This window comes from Mus caroli, chromosome X (assembly GCF_900094665.2).
Source record: "Mus caroli chromosome X, CAROLI_EIJ_v1.1, whole genome shotgun sequence".
Lineage (NCBI taxonomy): Eukaryota > Metazoa > Chordata > Mammalia > Rodentia > Muridae > Mus > Mus caroli.
In genome coordinates, this window is record NC_034589.1 from 1114003 (window position 1) to 1135716 (window position 21714).

Below are 21714 nucleotides of genomic sequence, written 5' to 3' on the forward strand. Positions count from 1 at the left end.
GCCAGAAGCTGGAAAGAACCTAGATGTCCCTCAATAGAGGAATGGATACAGAGAATATGGTACATTTACACAATGGAGTACAACTCAGCTATTAAAAACAATGAATTCATGAAATTCTTAAGCAAATGAATGGATCTGGAGGATATCATCCTGAGTGCGGTAACCCAATCACAAAAGAACTCACCTGATATGCACTCACTGATAAGCCCAGAAACTTAAAATACCCAAGATACAATTTACAAAACACAAGAAAATCAAGAAGAAGGAAGACCACAGTGTGGATACTTTGTTCCTCCTTAGAATAGGGAACAGAATACCCATGGAAGGAGTTACAGAGACAAAGTTTGGAGCTGAAACAAAAGGATGAACCATCCAGAGACTGCCTCACCCAGGGATCCATCCCATAAACAGCCACCAAATCCTGACCCTATTGCATATGCCAGCAAGATTTTGCTGAAAGGACTCAGATATAGCTGTCTCTTGTGAGGCTATGCAGGGGCCTAGCAAACACAGAAGTGGTTGCTCACAGTCAGCTATTGGATGGATCACAGGGCCCCCAGTGAAGGAGCTAGAGAAAGTACCTAAGGAGCTGAAGGGGTCTGCAACCCTATAGGTGGAACAACAATATGAACTAACCAGTACCCCCAGAGCTCTTGACTCTAGCTGCATATGTATCAGAAGATGGCCTAGTTGTCCATCATTGTGAAGAGAGGCCCCTTGGTCTTGCAAACTTTATATGCCCCAGTACAGGGGGAAGCCAGGGCCAGGAAGCGGGAGTGGGTGGGTAGGGGAGCAGGGCAGGGGGAGAGTATAGGGGACTTTCCGGATAGTATTTTAAACGTAAATGAAGAAAATATCTAATAAAAATAATAAGTATTTGTTCTATCATAGTATCAATTTCTCTGGCTCTGAGCTTTTGAGGCCTGCCTGGGGAGGAGAATTGGTTGCCCTTTTTGTATTGGGCACTACTCTCCAGGATTATTCTTTTATAGACTCTCTTAATAGTTCACACCTAGCTGAATTCCTTTTCCTCTAAGGAGAAACTGAGTAAGTGAGATCCTGAAACAAGCTTTACTGGGTTGTAAAATAACCTTCTTGGGCTATGGCCTATGCATGGGGTGTCTTAGTAATAAGAGGGGACATGAGCCATTCTAGTAACCATTGTATTTTATTAAATTTTTTAAACAAATATAACAAAACAATTTCTCTTCTTTCATAAAAGTAATTTAAATATTTTTAAGGTTCCATAACTATCAGTTTAGGAAAGTAAAGAGAGGAAAAATATTAATGAAAAGTTAACAAAAGGGAAACTTCGTGCATAAGATAAATGGATAAATTCATACTATTGGTATTTCTGCCCAGCCCTGACAGCTGCTGTCAGAGGTCCTCAGTGGGATAATTCACAATTCAAAAGATTCTCTAGATCTTGCTTGCTCAAAGGAGGGATTTTGGCGACTTCAAAGTAGGTCCTGCAAAAGGAAGTGTGGTCTGCTTAGAGGAAAGTAAGCCAAAAAAACCAAAAAATCAAAACAAACAAACAAACAACAAAAACACCAGGCTCCACAGGAGAAATGGCAAGTTAGAGCCTCTCGCGTCCACTGTAGAGTAGAACGGAAGGTACAAAGTTCCCGAATCCTCTGTTTAAAGTGAGATTTCTAGGCCCAATATTTTAATGGTTTATTATGAGTGAGTGTAAACTCCACTTTAACTGTAGTTTGGCACTTACTCTTCAGAATACTTCTGAAACACATTCTTGAAGATTCTATGGGATCGGAAGTTCAGCAAATGGTTTAACTTCCTGACCAAGATATGGAGTTCTGCCATCTTGTACCCAGTGGAATATTCCAGTGTAGGAATCTGACAAAAAGAAGAATGAGCATTAACTTCTATTATTGGAAGTATACCCTGACTCCAAGTATGCTTTTCAAGTCCAAACATCCCATCTCTGGTTTAGGCAGGGAAATACTCAAATCACTTCAAATAATCATACAGTATAGAGACTGACTAAAAATTATAGGCTAGCACCTAAAAGAATAAGTTATAAGCACAAACTTCCAAGATGATTATGTTCAAGTGTTATCATTTATGTTAGTCCTAATTAACTAGCCCAAAATAGTTCAAGGATGCTAGAATCCACCAAAGACCAAGGAATAGGATTTAGAATTTTATCCTAAACATATCATACTTATTCCTTTAGTGCCTCACATCTTTTTAGTTAATAGTTTGTCCACATTAAATATATCCTCTCACAAGTTTCTACTCATCTTTCAAGACTGAGCTTAAAAATTACCCTTGTACTGTGGACAGAGAGTGAAGCATATGAAAGTAGACAGGAAGGATGCTGAGGATGAAAAGCTTTAAATGACGATGGTGGTAGGGGTACAGGAAAGCAAATGTGAAGGTGTTCGTTAACTAAAATTAATAATGTATGAAAAAGTCATATAGAAACCCAGTATGTTGTGAGTCAATGTTAAAATATAATTTTAAAAAGACTTTAAACAACAACAAAAAAGTATTGAAAGCTGCAAGGAAAACAAACAAAAACAAAAACTGAAGTCATGTATAAAGGAAAATCCATGAGAATAACAGCTGACTTCTCAATGAAAATTTGAAAACTAGAAGGGCCTGGAATGATGCATTCAAATTCCCGAAAGACCATGATTGTCCATCTTGACTATACTAAAAAATATCTGCTATAGTTAAAGGAGAAAGACAGACTTTCCAAGATACAAATATCTCTAAAAATATCTTCAACAAACTAAATGTAAAGAAAATGTAGGAAACAATGTTTTGGGCTGTAAAGAGCAATGAACATAGCCAAGAAAGTGAGGACAGAAACACAAAGCCATATACAAAGATACAAAGTACCACTTGAAACACAAACAACAATTCCAAAATCAACAACACAATGGCCACAATTAACACAAACATTTCAAAAATAGCTTTAAATATTAATGACTTCAATTTTCCAATCAAAAGATACTGGTTGGCTGAAAGGAAGAAACCAAAATCCACCTATTAAGAAACACAGCTTTAAAGATAGTCACCACTTTGAATTAAAGACAGACAAAAGTACTCTAACCAAGTCGGAGCAAGAAGCAAGGAAACATTATTATTATAGTACCTGACAACACAGACTCCACACTAAAAGTAATCAGAAGAGATAAAGAGCAACAATTCATTCTAATCAAGAGAACAGTTAACAAAAAAATATTACTATCCTATATATGCATCAAACCCTGGGGTGCACAATTTCATTTAAAAATTACTGCTGAATTTAAATACAGATTAACTTCAACCCAATAATAATAATTATAGGTGGCTTCAATATCCCACTTTCTCCAATAGACAAGTCATCTGCACAAAAACTAAACAGAAAAGTATTAGAAATAAATAACAGCATATATCAAATACAGATATATACAGAGTATTCTACCCAAACACTAATGTCAAGCAGATATATACAGAGTATTCTACCCAAACACTAACATCAAACAGATATATACAGAGTATTCTACCCAAACACTAACGTCAAACAGATGTATACAGAGTATTCTACCCAAACACTAACGTCAAGCAGATATATACAGAGTATTCTACCCAAACACTAACGTCAAACAGATATATACAGAGTATTCTACCCAAACACTAACATCAAACAGATATATACAGAGTATTCTACACAAACACTAACGTCAAACAGATATATACAGAGTATTCTACCCAAACACTAAAGAATACCCATTCTACTCAGTTGCACATGGAAGCGTCTCTAAAATAGGTCACATCCCGGGGCACAAAACAGATCTTTAGAAATTCAAAAAGATTGAAATCATTCCTTGTATCTTATCTGACCACAATGGAATAAAACTTAAAATTGACAGCAAAAACAAACAAACAAACAAACAAACAAAACACAAAAAAAACCCTCTCCAATAAATATACAAAGTCGGGGATATTAAGATACTCATTGCTTAATGATTAATGGGTTAAAGAAGATATCAAAAGATATCTTCTAAGAACTAAATAAAAATGAAAGCACAACACAAGAAAACCTCTGGGATGTAATAAAAGTAGTCCCACAAGGGAAATTTATATCTCTAAGTGTCTGTGTTTAAAAGATAAAAACCAGAAAGAGCATAAATAAAGATCTTACTGATAAAACTCAAATTTTTGGAAAAATAAGAACAAACTAAAACCAAACCCAGTTGATAGCAAAAAAAAAAAAAATAATAATAAAAATCAGAGCATAAACCAATGAAAAAGAAAAAAAAAAACAATACAAATAATCAACAACCTAAAAATATTTTTTGGTTTTTTTGTTTGTTTTGGGTTTGTTTTTGTAGAAGATAAACAAGATTGATGGGCCCTTGGACCCAACTAATTAAAATAAAGGGAGGAGATGAATGAACAGAATCATAAATGAACAGGGAAACACTACAATGGATACCAGAGACATTTAGAATGCTCTTAGGGAAATATTTTTTAAAACCCGCACTCTATTAAGCTGGAAAACCTAAAACAAATGGGTAAGCTTCTATATTCAGCTAAAATTAAACCAAAAAGTCAACTATCTGAATAGATCCATAACAAATGAGAAATTGAAATAATAATAAAAGGCCTCTCAGCACCCTCTCAAACAGGTCCAGAGCCACATGGATTCACCAATGGAATTCTACCAGACACTCACAGTTCTACAATTAATCTTTCTTAAAGTATTCAAAAAAATAGAACCAAAAGGAGCACTTCCCAATTACTTCTATGAAACCAGTAACACTCAAGTACATAAACCAGGTAAATTACACAATACAAAAAAGCCAATATCCCCAGTGAACATCCTCAAAAATACTCAATAAGATACCTGCAAAAAGGATATAGACATGCATCAAAAAGATTATACACCATGAGCAAATCTAACTTATACCTGAAATAAGAGGACTGTTCAACATTTGCAAGTCAATAACAACTTAATAAGCCTTTGACAAAAATCTAACACATCTTCAGGAAAAAAGTCCTAGAGCAGCAGTTCTCAAACGGTGGGTCGTCACCCCTTTGCGGGGGGTGGGGGGGGGGGAGAAGTTGAATGACCCTTTCCCAAGGGTCACACATCAGATATTTACCTTACTATTTATAGCTAGCAAAATTACAGTTATGAAGTAGTAACTAAAATAAATTTATGGTTGTGGTTACCATGTCTGAGGCATGGTATTAAAGGGTCACAGCATTGGAAGGTTGAGAAGCACTGTCTTAGAGAATGTAGGGCTACAGGGAATATACTTCAACACAATAAAAGCTATCTATGAGAAACCATAGCCAACATCATCCTAAATGAAGAAAAACTTGAAGCAATCCCACTGGAGTCCAGAATGAAACAGGTATGTCCATCATCCCCACTCCTTTTTAATATTATACACAAAATTAGAGCAATATGACAAAAAATTAGAGGGATACAAGTGAGGAAATAAAGTGTCAAACTATCCTTATTTGCAGATGATACGATAGGATATAATAGAGAATCTAAAATTTCTATCAGAAAACTTCTAGAAATGTTAAATAAATTCAGCAATGTGGTACAATACAGAACCAACTTTTTATAAATCAGCAGTTTTTCTAACACTAGCCACAATATCACAGAAAGGGAGATTATGGGTGCGCTCATTCACAATGATTTGAAAGAAAACAGTGTCTAGAAATAAATGTAACCAAGGAAGTAAAGAACTGTACAATGACAACTTTTCACCCCTGAAGAAAGATACAGAAATAGACTAAATACTAAAAATAGAAAGATATGGCATACTCATGGATTTGTAGAACTAATTTTATGAGAGCAACTCATTTTACTAAAGCCATTTACAGATTCGGTGCAATCAAAATCAAAATCCCCAATCTAATTCTTCACAGAAAGAGAAAAATAAGAACCCTAAAATTCATATGAAACCACAGAAGACCCTAGAAAGCCAAAATAATCCTGAGAAAAAGAACAACATTGAAGGAATTACACTGGAGGTATTAAGATATATAACAGAGCAATAGTAATAAAATCAATATGATACTGGCACAAAAACAGACATGTAGACAAGTAATGATATTGAAGACACAAATATGAGTACACATAACTTCAGCCACTTAATATTTGAAAAAGATGCCAAAATCATAAACCAGAGAAAAGAATACATCTTCAACAAATGATTCTGGGAAAACTGATTGCCCACATGCTGAATACATCTAACCCATACTTATCACTTTGCCTAAAAGTTAACTTCAAATGGATCAAAGACCTAAACATGAAACTAGAACACCAAGACTTCTAGGAAAAAAAGAGAAGTAGTACTCTATACAGTGTACGTGTGCAGAAAAGAGCTTCCTGACTAGGATTCTACGTGCTCCCCAAGTTAAGGCCAACAATTGACAGCATGACTTCATAAAACTATAAAGCTTCTGCACAAATTTAGAAATAATCACCTGGAAGAAGAGGACACCCACAGAATGGAAGGTCATCTTTGCCAGCTATACATCTAACAGATTAACATCCAGAAATACGTAAAGAGTCAAAACTCAACTAGTCAAAAATGAATGCCTCATTCCAAAAAAAAGGGCTTGGGACCAGAACAGAATATTGTCAGAAAAAGAAAAAATGGTTAAGAAACACCTCAAAAAAATGTTCATCATCCCCAGTAATTAGGGAAATGGAAATAAAACAATTTTGAGATTTCATCTTACCCCAGGTATAATGCAAAAGATTGGTAGAAACATGAAACACTTAAAACTGCTAGAAAAAATACATCTGGTGGCAGTCCAGCAAACTGTCTATGTAGCTTTCTCAGCATTCAAAGGCTTGCTAATCAAAAGTGGCTCAGAATTTCTAGGTAAGAGGTCTTAGGAGTGGATCAAAAAATGCATTGTTAATCATATTGTCTCTCCTTTGGTTATATTTTACACATCTGTAAGAATTCAAAGTTTTCAAAGTTACTTTTCTCTACAATGTTTTATAAAATTGAGGAAAGGATCAAGTATGAATTCTAATTATAGGTATCTACAAGTGTTTGGAGGCTTTCTACCTGAAAGGTAGCAATACAGGCATGGCCTGTTATCCAAATGGACAGATCCTTGCACTAGCCTACAGCCTCTGGGTCAGTGTTTCTCACTCTGTGTGTGTATGTGTGTGTGTGTATGTGTGTGTGTGTGTGTACCTGTGTGTGTGTGTACCTGTGTGTATACATGCACAACTCATAGGAGAATTTTCAGGTATCCTGCGCTATCATTGTCCACCTTATTACTTTGAGACAGAGTGTCTCACTGAACCTCAAGTCAAGCTGGCAGCCAGTAAGTTTCCAATGATTCTCTTGATACCCCCCAACTTCCCCCAACACACACACACACACACACACACACACACACACACACACACGACTAGGGGCACAATCAAGCCTGGTTACATGTAGCTTTTTACATGGGTGCTGGGGATTTGAACTTAGAACTTAGTGCCTGAGCCACCCCATCTATTTACACAATTGCTGAGATTCCTCATATAGAGGGCCAAGGTGAAAGAGGCTGCAGCTAGCTTTGAAGGCCTCTCTTCAATATACTCATATTCCTGCAGGGTCATCTCACAGATGAAGCGGGATAAGGTTAGTGTCTTCATGCTAACATGGATGCACTAAAGGAAACAAGAAGAATGGTTAGCAATCAATTCAGGAAAACAGTTGCAGGATGAAGAATCTCTTTCAAGTTATCTCATCCCTAGTCCACATGGCTCTCTGCTTGAACAATGTACTACTTCTGCCCTTTTGCAGACTCCTGCCTACAAAAATGCAGACATTCTGGGAGAAGCTTATGGTACTGGCATGGGGGGTTGAGATCTTTAAGGCTCCTAAACAACCAAGTGACTCTTCTTGCTATAGTAGTCATCCTTTGATGGGTCAAAGTCTCCTAACTGTGACTCTGCACATAGTCCTACACTCTAGGAGATGGTTCATGCTCCATTCTGTTCCTTCTTATGTTTGAAAAAATTGTAACTTATAATACACATAAAAACAAACATAAAACAATTGAAGAACACAATGAATAATTTTAAGGTGATATTCCTCTAAAAACTAATATTCAACTAAGGAAAATAAGATTGCCAACATTTCCCCCAAATGTATTCATCCTCTCCTGATCAAAGAATATTTTTACCTCACCCTCTACTTTGCCCCTATTCCAAAACCTTATAGCTACACCACAGAAATCTATGATATACACCATCCCAAGTATCTGATAATCTTTCACGTAGAAGTCTGTCAGACACTCTGGATATAGAAAAAATAGTCCACAAATCAAAATAACTTAGCTGTGTCTCCCCATTACCGAAGCATATCTACGCAGAAAATTATATGCTGTGGGAATATTGATGTCAAAGTTGAGAGTTTTCAGGATGTTGATCTCCAAGGATGCCATATCACTCTTTTCATAAAGATTTTCACAAATGAACAGGAACTCTGACAGAGGAGGGGGACAGGATTCCTGTGGATGGAAAGAGACACAATCATCCATATATATTTAGTCTCTCTTTTAGTCTCTAATTATGATAAAAGGAAAATAGGGAAAGAAGTGAGGGATAAGAAGGAGTTGACCACATTTCTAGACATAGACTTTCAGGGCAGATCTGAGCTGGTTTTAGTTCATTTGAATGGCTCAACAGAAAGGAAAAAAAGAAAACAGAAAAAAGAGAAGAGTTTGCTGACCTAAATTCTACTAACATCAAGCAGAGGGCAGGGCTAAAGGTTATAGGTACTTACACAATGCTAAAAAAAAAAAGCCTAACATGTAATAGCATCTGAGAGTAGGAATGGGCCTTCCTGATGGGTGAGAATAGAACTGAGAATAGTGAGAGCCAAAGCCTGCTATGAGAAAGGAATGTAAGGAAGCCAAAGAAAGATGAGCTAGAGATAGAAAAAATATGCATGGCAGGATGGAGAGGAGCTGTGAATACCACTGTGCCGAGAGTGCCTTCTTATCCTCTGTTCTCTAGAGACTGAACACTGGAAAATCATGAGGATATAAAGAACCCTTGATGTTTTTACTCAACTTAGAGCTCACTGTACACTCCAGCCTTACTTTCCTCTTTACTTCCTTGCTGTCCTTCCCTCCTCTCTCTTCCTCCCCCTCCATTCCTCCTCCCCTTATGAAATCATCAGGTTCACATACCTCTATATTACTTGTTCCTTTTCCCACATTCATCCTAATTCCACACCTCCCTTGAAAATTCTTTCAGCTCACTTGTATAGTGATATTCCCCACTCTTGCTCCCTCCTCCCATGTTCCATCTTTACTTTCCTGGGTTTTTTTTTTCAGTTACTTCAGGATATATTCACAACTGAAGACTTGGAGTTAAAAAGCAGCAAATCAGAGAACACATGGCATCTATCGTTTTTGCTTGGGATACCTTACTCAATATACTATTTTCTAGCCCCATTGCTTTACCTCCATCTTTCATGATGCATTTTTCTTTACAGCTGAATAGCATTCCATTGTTTATACATACAGTTTTAATCATCCATTCAACGATTGAAAGGCATTTAGATTGTTTTCATTTCCTATTCTGAATAGAGGCACAGATGCATTGTTAAACATGTTATTTGTGATGTAGGAATATCAAGTCCTTAGGATATCTGCCAAGAAGTGGTATAGGTGGGTCATAGAGTTTATTTATTTGTAGCTTTTTATTTATTTGAGGATTTTCCAAGCTTAATTACAGAATGGCTGTACCACTTTTATTCTCACCAATAGTGAATGACGGTTCCCCTTTTCCCCATATGCTGTCTAGCATTTATTGTCATTTTTTTTGTAATGCTCCACCAAGAGCCACAGATTACCTACCAAACTTCTCAGAACCAGGCAGGAGAAATCTCTTTTCAAGCTGTTGGTCAAGACAGTCCAGAAGACTACCAAGACAATATAAGCTACTGCTGTTATGCTTGGGTGGCTCCCAGAGATTGAAAGAAAGTATCTGTTGCTGGAGACATCACACACTTTGGAAACATACAACTTTGGATGGATCTGGCCTGAAAACTTCCTCCCTGAAGTCTAGTTTTCATAGTACCAGAAGCAATCAACAGTCTTACCCAGCTATGATACTTGTAACCCACACCAATGACAAGCATAGCACGATATCCCTAAGGTGCAATAGTGACATTCCTGTCTTGGTGGTAATCATCAGCTGTCTAATAGACTTAAGGTCACCCACCTCAACAGGAAGAAAACAACACCTGTTCCTGGAAACCTACACCACTCCCCAGGGTGAGTGAGGTATTGATCTTAGAGAAGAGCCTACTACTGGGGCTCCACTAAACCAGCATAATTCCTAACTGCATTCTACAGCTTCTTCTTCTACCTACAGGTGAGTGCAATTCCCACCTTCATCAAAGAAGCGTCACTTTATAGCAGCAGGTGGAGAGCATTAGAGAAAACCATAAATGGTTAAGATGCAGAAAGCAAATGATCACGGGGTATCTATACCCAGTTGGTATAACTACAAGTACAAGACAACACCCACACCTAAGACTTAGGAAACATTGCAGGAAAGTGGGTATAAAGATTATAAGAGTCAGAGGGCTAGGAAAGCTGCTGTGAGATGCACCTAGAAATGACAGGAAGTATATATCCATGAAATCTCAATAATATGGCTGTCTAAAAAAAAACCTGAACAATGACAACACCAATTGGCATACTAATGTGGAAGAAGAAAACCTCACAAGCCCCACTTCTATACAAGGAATTACAGGCAACTAATAACTACTAAGAGAGGGGGGGTCCTTCTCAGAAGTGGTCAGCCCTGAAATCATGTACATACAAGCAATATTAAATGAACTCAACAGGTTGTATATTTATGTGTGTATGTACATAAACAATAATAATTAAAGAAAAAGAGATTATGAGTTTGAAATGGAGTAAGGGATGTTGTGGGGGGGACAGAAGAAGGAAAGGAAATGGGTAAAGACTGTAATTACATTTGAATTATTTTTTTATAATTTAAAAAATCTCTTTCAGGGGCGAGAAAAATAGCTCAGCACTTAAAAGTACCTACTGCTATTGCAAAGGACTTGACTTTGGTTCCTAGCTTCTATATCAACTGGCTTATAGCTGCCTTTAAATTCAGCTCCAGAGACACTCAACAACATTAATTTCATGTATATCTGCACTCACATGTGCAGACTCCCACACAGACATAAACACATTATTAGGAAATAAAAACAAATCATTTTTTAAAGTCTTCTTGCATTTCTAAATCCCATAAGGGGAAGATATTCTCCACTGGTCTTAGTAGATTTTCTTCTGACCACAAGAAGAGGAGTACTCCTGGCTCCAAAGCTTGGTAAATATACCCCATTGACCTACCTATGCCCACCCTTGAAAGTAAGATGTAGAACAGCATCTCTAATGATAAGCACAAAGGTGCACATGAGCAGAAAAGCAATGACATAGAGAGGGAGAAACAGAGAAGGTAGAAAAAATATAGGTAGCAAGGGGAAAGGAGAAGAGAAAACAGAGAGCGAGTGAGAGAGAGAGAGAGAGAGAGAGAGAGAGAGAGAGAGAGAGAGAGAGAAGAGGGAGAGGCATGGGAGCCAGCAGACACACCAAAAAATAGCTCAAAAAATTTTGAACCTTAAAAAAACTCCATAGTAAAGTTGCTATCTTGTCTTAAACACTAGTTTGATACTACTAACATAATTGAAGGAAAACTTAAAGAGTTGAACAAAATCATTAAGTACCTAAAAAAAGGAAAAATGAGAGAGATTAGAAAGAAGAAAAGATCAGTTGTCTTTATACTGTTTATACTATTACTTCAAAAATAACTCTTTTACCTAGGCCATTTTAAACTCACTATAATCTACACCAAACCATTTTCTATTGTCTCCAGTATCCCACTTTGTTTTATTATATGTGCAGACAAGGATGTAGTTGGTGGAACAAGAAAAGCTTTGGGAGAGGGCAGGAAATCATGAATAAACAAAGTTTTTAACAGAACCACTTATCAAACTAGGTGCCTTTCCCCATACATATTTTTAAAGACTAAACAATTGAACCTTGCTGATACCAGGACAAATATGCCACCATTATCAACCAGTGACTTTCCAGAGAAATAAACAAAAATTTGATAAGAAAGGTGTGTGTGTGTGTGTAATTTTTATATACATATAGATAAATTTATAAAAATTCATAAACACATTTTTCTCATGGACAAATACATTTCCATATGCACTCTATGTTTAGGATGGATATTTGTTAAGTTTTGCTCAGACCTTGAGGATTCAGACTCACCTCAAATTTGGCTGCAATCATGTAAGTAGTGGAACCAAGGAGTTGTAGATGATCCTTCTTGCATTGTGCCTTCATTAGGTAGAGATCTATTAGCTTCACTGCCAAATACAGGGTCTCATGGTTCAACTGAAAGGATGCCTGAAGGAACAAATAAGATAGGAATCTATATATTTTCCAAATAAATAGCCAGCTCCAAAGTAATCTAGAAACCTTGCCTGTCTGAAGCATCAAGGACAGCCCTAGATAGTTTGTACTTTGCTAGGAATATGGAAAATGTTTCAGAAAGGTACCAGCACATACCTTAGTCTAACCCCTCGAGGGACCCTACAATTATTTGTAATTGTCATTTGGACAGAAAATCAACCTTACAAGGTAGTCAGAAAATATATACCCTGTCTGTGATTGCCTCAAGTCCATATTCCCTTTTTCTCCTTAATCTCTAATACTCAGATTCCTGATTTCCTTGTTTATTACTAACTTGTAAGTTCCACAGAAATAGTGTTTATTTAGTTTTAAAACACAGAGATGGGGCGAATAGTCAGGTTCATAACAGGTCCATCTTCCCCTCTAGAAGTTCTATTAAATAATATATTATCTTTCCTTTTCTAGTTTGTAGAGGCAACTCATTTTTTTAATCTGTTGCACCTTTCATCTTCCAAACTTATGAATAACCAGACAAATCTTTATCATATTACATTACCTGGTCTCCCTGGTCCACATTTAAGGACACCTGTAATAGGCTCACTTTGATAGTCTAAGATCATTGGTGTATCACAAACTCAGCTGATTATCCACTTTAACATTTCACAGGTCCTGGAGATTCTTACATGAACATTTTATTTTGCTTTCCACAGTATCCAAATGAATGTCTTAAGAGAGAAAATTCCTATACCCAGAAGATGCTCCAACAGATAATAAGGACACATGCTCCACTATGTTCATAGCAGCCTTATTTATAATAGTCAGAAGCTGGAAAGAATCCAGATGCCCCTCAACAGAGGAATGGATACAGAAAATGTGGTACATTTACACAATGGAGTCCTACTCAGGTATTAAAAACAATGAATTCATGAAATTCTTAAGCAAATGGATGGATCTGGAAGATATCATCCTGAGTGAGATAACCCAATCACAAAAGAACACACATGATATGCACTCACTAATAAGTGGATATTAGCCTAGAAACTTAGAATACCCAAGATACAATTTGCAAAACACATGAAACTCAGGAAGAAAAAAAGACCAAAGTGTGGATACTTTGATCCTTCTTAGAAGGGGGAACAAAATACCCATGGAAGGAGTTACAAAGTGTGGAGCAGAGACTGTTGTCCTCAGGTGCCATCTACCTTAGTTTTTGAGACAGTCTCTGCTAGGCCAGGCAGCCAGTTAGCTCCAGTTCTGGAATTACTGACACATACTATAATGCTCATCTTTTTATGTGTAGGCTGGGGATCCATTCATGTCCTCATGCTTGGCTGGCAGAGAGCCTTCTATCCTAGTAAATGGGTTTAGCAGAAGACAGAACCAAGTTCTTTCCTGCTACATTCTTGCTGCCTACAACTCACAGTCCCATGAATCCTGGTGCTAAGCCATTTGTAGACAACTTGCTTCTGAGAGTTTAATAGTTAGCAGAGCTGTATGCTTTCTTCAGGCTATTAAAAGTCAGCCCTTGATGTAAGTATTTTTAAAACAAGAAATGAAAAGTAAGAGAAAAGTAGAAAAAAAAGGTAAAATAGTATATAGGAAAAACAATAAAATTTCTTGGAGTCAAAGAACAAGCATATTAATTAAAAAGGCCTTACATTATAACAACATAATTATAGAAATCAGAGCCACACTTAGGGATTGTTTGTTTAATTTCAAAAATAATATAATATACTTAACAAGACTAATATAGACCTAAAAGCTTAGATTTTTAAAACTGAAAGTCAAAAAAAAGGAATAAATTAAAACATGCAAACTGTTTAATCTTATGTTAGGAGAAGTTAATTAGTTCAGTTCTATCAATAGGGCTAGTTAACTAAAAGATTTGAATAGTTAAGATAATCACAGAGCCATTTTTTTTAAAAAAGAGTACAGTAGGGGAGAAGGACAAAAAAATAAAATAAAAAAGAGTCCTGTAGATCTATATTTATAGGGAAAGATAACTTGGACTATTTTTTGCAATTGTTTTGAGATAGGGCCTCACATAGTTCAAACTGACTTCAAGCTTGCTGGGACACTGAGGATGGCACTGCCCTCTTGACCACCTGTGTCTACTTCCCAAATATGGGGATTACATGCTTGTACCACCACATTCATGTTAGGGATTGCTTGGTTGTTTTGTTTTGTTGTGATGTATTATGTTTTAAAAAAAAAAAACAACCCAGGTATACATACTCTCAGACCTGTAATCTCAGAATTACAGGCAGAAGGATCAGGAGGTTAAGGCGCATGTGTATTACTGACATAAACAAGAGACAGCAGAACCTTAATAAAACATACAGGAAACTATCCGAAAGCATACATTCCAACTAATGTATAATTGTTAACCATTAGAGAATAAGGAGCAGTGAAATCAAAAAGTAACTTGCCTTAATCCAGCTTCTGTAGTGGAACAAGTGTGCCAAAGTAGACTTTCTGTTGAGTGAACTACAATCTGTAAAAGTTGGAACCTCACCTTATAACCAAACAACTGAGTACCAGTCAATCAAAGAAGCTGACTTTATAGCCAATTAGAAGGTGAAATCTCCTAAATCATGAGCATATAAGCGTAACACTAGTAGCCACCATGAGGGCTGTATTATATTCACTTGTCTTCATGGCTTATTTTTCCATCTAAATGATAAATTCCAAGAAATCCAGAACTATTGTTTATTGAGCTCTATACATTCAGTATGTTTTTAGCATGTTTGATTTGAGCTGGAAAAAAAAAGAACAGCTTCTCAAGGCTGAAGGCAGAATTTTTTGTACACTGTGTAAGGTTTATCCTTGGGTTATTCAAATTCTGACTTCTCTGCCCTCACATCTTGGTTCAATCCAGACATGGCTTTGTTGTTTATTTTTAGAAGCTCCTTTCCCAACTTTATATAAACATTACTCCTCATTCATTCTCTGCCTTGCCAATAAAAGCCAAGGAGCCAATACAGAGCTTTAGAGAGAGAATAAAGCGAGATTTCCAATGCTAAGAGGGGAAGAGAAAAGAGACAAGAAGGGAAGGAGGGAGCCACAAGGAGAGATAAAAAAATATCAGAAGAGGGCTGGAGCAAGGAAGGATGAAAAAATGCAACACAGGAATATTGTCTGGGAAGAAGCCTGACTCGCTTGCAGTAATCACTCAGTATTTGACTCAAGGCAATTTTAATAAATCTTAGTCGTGTGGTTATTGGTGAATTAAGCTGGTTAAGGAATAACTACTGCTGTACTAATTTTATGAATCAGTCTTAATATAATACTTTTACACGAGGCAACAGTTGCTAGACTTACCTGTACCTCCACCAACCAGTCCACAAGAATGGCTCTCATATAACTGGTGAGTTCCATTTGCCCATCCATGTATTTCTGAACTATGAACTTTTCCTGTGTTGTTGAAAAACATGTTAATAAAGTATTCTTGTACTCCAATTTTTTTAACAAAAAAATCTTCTTCATGATTATAGCTCACTATTTTCAACTGGTATCAGATATGAACATATCAGGTTATCTTTTTCTGAACAAGTTCCAGCTATCTTTGGAAAGTGGACATATAAGCTATTAAAGTGTCAGAAGAGATATTGGGGAATTCACCTATTGCTGTCAATGAATACTAGAAAAGTTGCAATTCTTCTTTGCAATTCAGTCTAAAACACAATACCATGGTGTGCAGACCAATGCTTTTCAAGTTTGAAATGCATATGTAGTACTCAAATATATTTTAAAGCTTCCTATTTTGATTTAGAAATCTAATCTTAGTTTCTACATTTATGTTAAGATTTACAGTGAGATACACCAGAGCCAGTCTACTTTTCTGTCTGACCTCTTAGCCACTCCTACTGAACACTCTGTGAACCATGTAGTATCCTGTGAGATCAAACTCAGTCATGGGCCCCAGAGCTAATATACAATCCACTCCACCCGCTGTGCTACCCAAAAATCTCATGGCTCCAGTGAATACAACCCCAGGTACAAACCTATATCTCAGCCTCAGCCTCAATCCCACTCCCTTCCACCTGAGGAAGGTGTAGCATTCTATGCCCTACCTCTAGGGAGCACCTTCCACTCCCACTGAGATCCCACATCTACTATCTAAGAACTGACTATTAGAATTGGGCTAGTGGGCCCTCACAGACTTCTGAAGATCAGCCATAAGAATCTTCGAGTTACAGATGGTTTGCTCCTGGGCTCAAAAAGTTGCATCTTTTCCTAGCTTAAACAGGACTAATTAAGACACTCCATTTGAACATCAACAGAGTTTCTTCAGCACCGAGCTCCAGTACTATTCATCTGCACCACAACTTGATAAATTGGAGTAGCAGCGAATAAAGATCCAAATACCCCACTCAACAAAGGGGAGAACAGATCTCTATACCAAAAAAAAAAAAAAAAAAACCCACTAACGTTTTAACTTCAGATGCTTATGTCACATCGTGTGTGCAACGTACACACACACACACAAAATGGAGTCATAGAATATTTTTAAAAATCATGACCTTTAATCTTCAAGCCTACTGGCTAGCTTTCCTTGTTCTGGAAGATGCTGTGCATGTTTCCAGGGAAGAAAAATTAATGAGTCTTACTCAGCTGTGATTCCTGCAAACTATAATAACAACTACCCTGGCAAGAGATTTCCCCTGGTACAATAGTGCAGTGAATGTTATGGAAGTAACCAAACACATTCTAATTGGATTTAAGGTCTAGTTCACAAGGTGGAAACCATATCTGGCACCGTTACTGGAGTCTAACACCAGGGGCTACACAGACCTAAGGGGAAACCTAACTGCTAGTACTCTAAAAGGACATAGTATTAAATCATCTTCTAATGATTTAATGCTACATCCATAGATTATACTCATCTTTCAACCCTCATCAGAGAAGCTTCTTTTTGAGCAGAAGAGCAATTAACTAAGACCCACAACTAGTCACTATGCTGAAAATAAGACAATATGGAATGATCAGCCCCAGCCAGCTCAGGAATGTTTATAGAAGAAGGAGTAGAAAGACAGTTAAGAGTCAGAGATGATGGCTGATTACATCGAAACAGTGTTTTCCTGGCATAACACATATGAACGCATAGTGGTTGTGATAAACACACAGAACCTGTAAAAACTCTGCCCAGATAAAATCTCAGCATAGAGGAAGAAAGTGAGCATGAAATCCCACCTCTAGGTGAGGAGCTATTGGCTATTTATAGCTTCTGAGAAAGGGAAAGTTCATTTTCTTGAAGAATGTCATTCTTGGTATATCAACTGTGCTCTAAGGGTGGCCCTATACCCAAGAATTAATACTAGGGCAACATATATTGCACTTGATGGACTTAGGAAAAGACGACACAAATTTGGATGCTTATGTAGGTGGGATGGATCTAGGAAGAGCTGGGAATTTGTGACTATATTCAAAATACATTGCTTGGGGGTTGGAGAGATGGCACAGAACTGACTGCCCTTCCAGAGGTTCTGAGTTCAATTCCCAGCTACCACATGGTGGCTCACAACCATCTGTAATGAGATCCGATGCCCTCTTCTGGCCTACAGGCATACATGCAGGTAAAACACTGTAAATACGATAAATAAATAAATCTTTAGAAAAACACACAAAATACATTGCTTGAAATTCTCAAATAATACAATAAATTTAAAAAAAGATTTTAGAGAAGAGAAAGGAGGCATGGAGTTGGATGGGCAGGGAGAAGGGGAGGATCTGGGAGTAGATGAGGGAACAAAAATCATGATTGGAATATACTGTATAGCATATGGCTCATGTGGAAAGGTATCACATGATGACAATAACATATGGCAGACAGGAATCACAGAAATCAAAAAGGCTATGGTCCCCAAATATCCTCCACAAGAATTCCTTTGATGATTGAATCTCCTCTTATAAAACCTACCTAAGAAAGACGATTCTACTTCCTGCTATCACCTCAAGTGAGAGACCAAGCCTCTGTGGAATGTTCTAGATCCAAATGATGGCATTAAAATCATGGAAAATCTGAAACTTGTTATCAAATGTGTAGAAATATGGGTATCCTGGATACCTAGTCTATATTTGACATATGAAGCTGGTGCGTTACTGTGTAACTGAGACCTTTATTTGAGGGATCTGATGTGCTCAGAATTGAATCAAACTGTTCAATAGTCAATTGTGTTAGAGAAATGGGAAATTGCTGCTGTACAAAATGTATTAGCTTTGGATGTAAAAAAGAAAAAAGAAAAAAAACAACTCTAACCCCTAAAAAAATAACATTTAGTACTTACTTCACCTTAAAAATTAATATGCTATATGAAGAAACTCTATTTTCAAAAAATAAAAGCTAGGAAACAGGGAAAACATTTTCAGATCTTATCTAATACTACTAAGCCAAGACACAGTTAAGGAAAACACAAAACAAAAAACAAAGATATTTCCTGTTTTCTCTAAGGTACAGATGGTCCTGAATTATAATATTTCAACTTAATTTTCATACTTTATGATAGGTAAAAAGCAATATACATTTAGTAGAACATAATTACTGGTTTTTAATTTTGATCTTTTTTCAGGGCTAAAAATATGTGTTCTTTCTCAATACTGGGTAGCTTCACCAATTAATATTTTATAGTTAATATTCTGGCTGAGAATGAACATTTCAATTTTATTCAGATTTTATCCTCTTCATATATCAAGAAGTATCTGTACATTAGAAAAATCATAGGCCAGGCATGGTGGTGCACATCTTTAATCCTAGCACTCAGGAGGCAGAGGCAGGCAGATTTCTGAGTTCGAGCCCAGCCTGGTCTACAGAGTGAATTCCAGAACAGCCAGGGCTACACAGAGAAACCCTGTCTCGAAAAACCAAAAAAAANAAAAAAAAAAAAAAAGAAAGAAAAAAGAAAAATCATGGATTCTAAAATCAGGTAACCAATTCTCTCTAGAAAAAGTGTGTGATGTGATTTCACCATAATATATAAAGTCTGGTAAGATTTCTATTTGGTAGATAATCTCCTTACCTATTTCATTGAAGAGAAGAAAATTTGAAACTAGTGAATATTTGGAGCAAACTTTTCATTTTTAAAGGCAAAGAATACTGCACTAAATTGGAAAGTGGAAACAATGGGTGTTATTATTACACACAATGTCAGAAACATAGGAAAATAACTTCTAACAGAAGTTACTCAGATACAAGGTACTTAGGATTTTCATGTCTTAGATTGTCTGGTGAGCAGCTAGATGTTGCAAAGTTGTGGTCTTCATGGTAGTCAGATTTTTGTTTCTATTTCAATTCTACCATGTAATATATATGACTCTGGGCAGTTCTTCCCACAATATAAAAGGGAGATAATAATCTCCACCATCAAAACATTTTGGATGAATGAAGATAATGTCTACAAATCCTTTAATATAATAGTCATCTTACAATAAGCTACCAATAAATGTTATTCACTGATATTGTTATTTTCAACATCACTATAGGCCCCTCAATTTACATACTGAGGAAGAGAATGAGAAGAAAATGAGAACTAAAAATTACTGTCTACTTTCAACAACCTTCATACCAACCTCTCTTTCTTTCAAGTAAATGAAGATGTCTTTGGCATATATAGTGTTCAATAATGGATCATGGTCTTCCTTTTCAATTCTTTCCAGGCTGTCACTGTCATTCTGTATGGTTATCTAATTAGAAATAATCAAAAAGATATTAGGAAAGGAATATTTCAAAGAAAGATTAGTCCACACATACTTATATTCATTTCACTGTCTTCTATTATGGTTCCTCAAATTTCAAGTATTCTGAACTATCGTAGATCATGTCTTGGCCCTTCGATCTGCACACTGTTCTGCAATCAATATTTGCCTAGTATATGCCTGTTCTGCCCCAGGAACAAGGCATCCCTTTTACACGTAACTTCAAGCCTCTCTTTTTATATGTATGAGCATTTTACCTGAATGCTATGTATGTGGAGCATGAACATGCTTTGCCAGTTCAAGGACAGAAGGCATTCCATTCCCTTGGGACTGGATTGATAGTTGTAACAAGTCATGCAGGTTCTAAGAACTGAATCTGAGTCCTCTGCAGAAACAGCAAGTATTCTTAACTACTGGGCCATCTCTGCAGCCCCAATTCAAGCTTCTCTTATGACAACATTTTTATTATTTCAGCTAGCTATGTCATCTGTCTTCTAACATCTCATGCTATGTATGCCTCAATCTTTTGATCTGCCCTGACTCATCTTAGTAGTTTTTTCCTACATCTAAAACTTTATCTAAGTTGTTTTGCTTCTAAATAGGGAACATTTCTCCTTTAACTTGTTAAATATCATCCCTTTATTTCATTCTTATAATTTACAACTTAAAAACTTGTGTTATGTCCCAATACTTTTATCTGGCCTAATTCATCTTAGTAGCTTTTTCTTACATCTTAACCTTTATCTAGGTTGTTTTGCTTCTAAATAGGGAACATTTCTCCTTCAACTTGCTAAATATCATCCCTTTATTTAATTCTTGTCGTTCACAACTTAACTATGTCCCTTCTTGGGATATATATGTCTCAATATTTTGGCCTTAATAAGCATAAGTACTTTCTGATTGCTAAGCTTCATCACTATAAAATCATAAATTAAAGATATCCTATAATATCAACTTGAAATAAGAGGAAATTTTCAAAGGGTCTAGTAACATTTTTCCACTTCATGGGTAACCTCAGGGTATGAAAAATGAGAAATGGGAGATTATGCATCACTTCTCATTAAATAAGAAGGTAGCTAAAAAATTATCATCTCTTCCTGAGTTGAAGCTCCTTCCACAACACTGTATAAATTGCTTAGTTGTTTAAGAAGCATATAAAAAGAACACTTTTGAGGTTCTGGAGTTATGGCTCAGTGGCTAACCTGCTGCTTTTGCAGATAACTTAATTTCAGTTCCCAGCACCCATTTTGAGCAGCTCACTACTGATTATAACTCTAGCTCCAGGGATTTTTCAATGCCTCTGCCTTATACAGATACCTAAACTAGCATGCATAGACAGACACGGGCAGACAGGCAGGCAGGCAAGCAGACAAATAGGCGCACACTTTATTAAGATATTTTTTTAAACAATCTCTTTGGTAAAAGTTTATCTTAAATTAGATAAATCATCTTACCTAAATTAAACAAAGCCCTTTACTTATCTAATTTAGAAAAGAAAGAAAGAAAGAAAGAAAGAAAGAAAGAAAGAAAGAAAGAAAGAAAGAAAGAAAGAAAGAAAGAAAGAAAGAAAGAAAGAAA

At 36.5% G+C, this 21714-nt stretch overlaps 1 protein-coding gene across 1 annotated transcript in view; it reads right to left on the reverse strand.

The window, feature by feature from the left end:
* Nucleotides 1-1153: 1153 nt before the first annotated feature.
* Ccnb3 (cyclin B3) overlaps nt 1154-21714 on the reverse strand; it is a 52053-nt gene continuing 31492 nt past the window's right edge. Inside the window, exons 8-14 of the mRNA XM_021153631.1 lie at nt 20011-20124; nt 15766-15858; nt 12301-12438; nt 8347-8502; nt 7508-7657; nt 1727-1857; nt 1154-1469 (exon numbers count right to left, since the gene is read on the reverse strand). Of these exons, the coding sequence (XP_021009290.1) occupies nt 1388-1469; nt 1727-1857; nt 7508-7657; nt 8347-8502; nt 12301-12438; nt 15766-15858; nt 20011-20124 (864 nt within the window). The 3' untranslated portion in view covers nt 1154-1387. The remainder of the gene's footprint in view (nt 1470-1726; nt 1858-7507; nt 7658-8346; nt 8503-12300; nt 12439-15765; nt 15859-20010; nt 20125-21714) is intronic.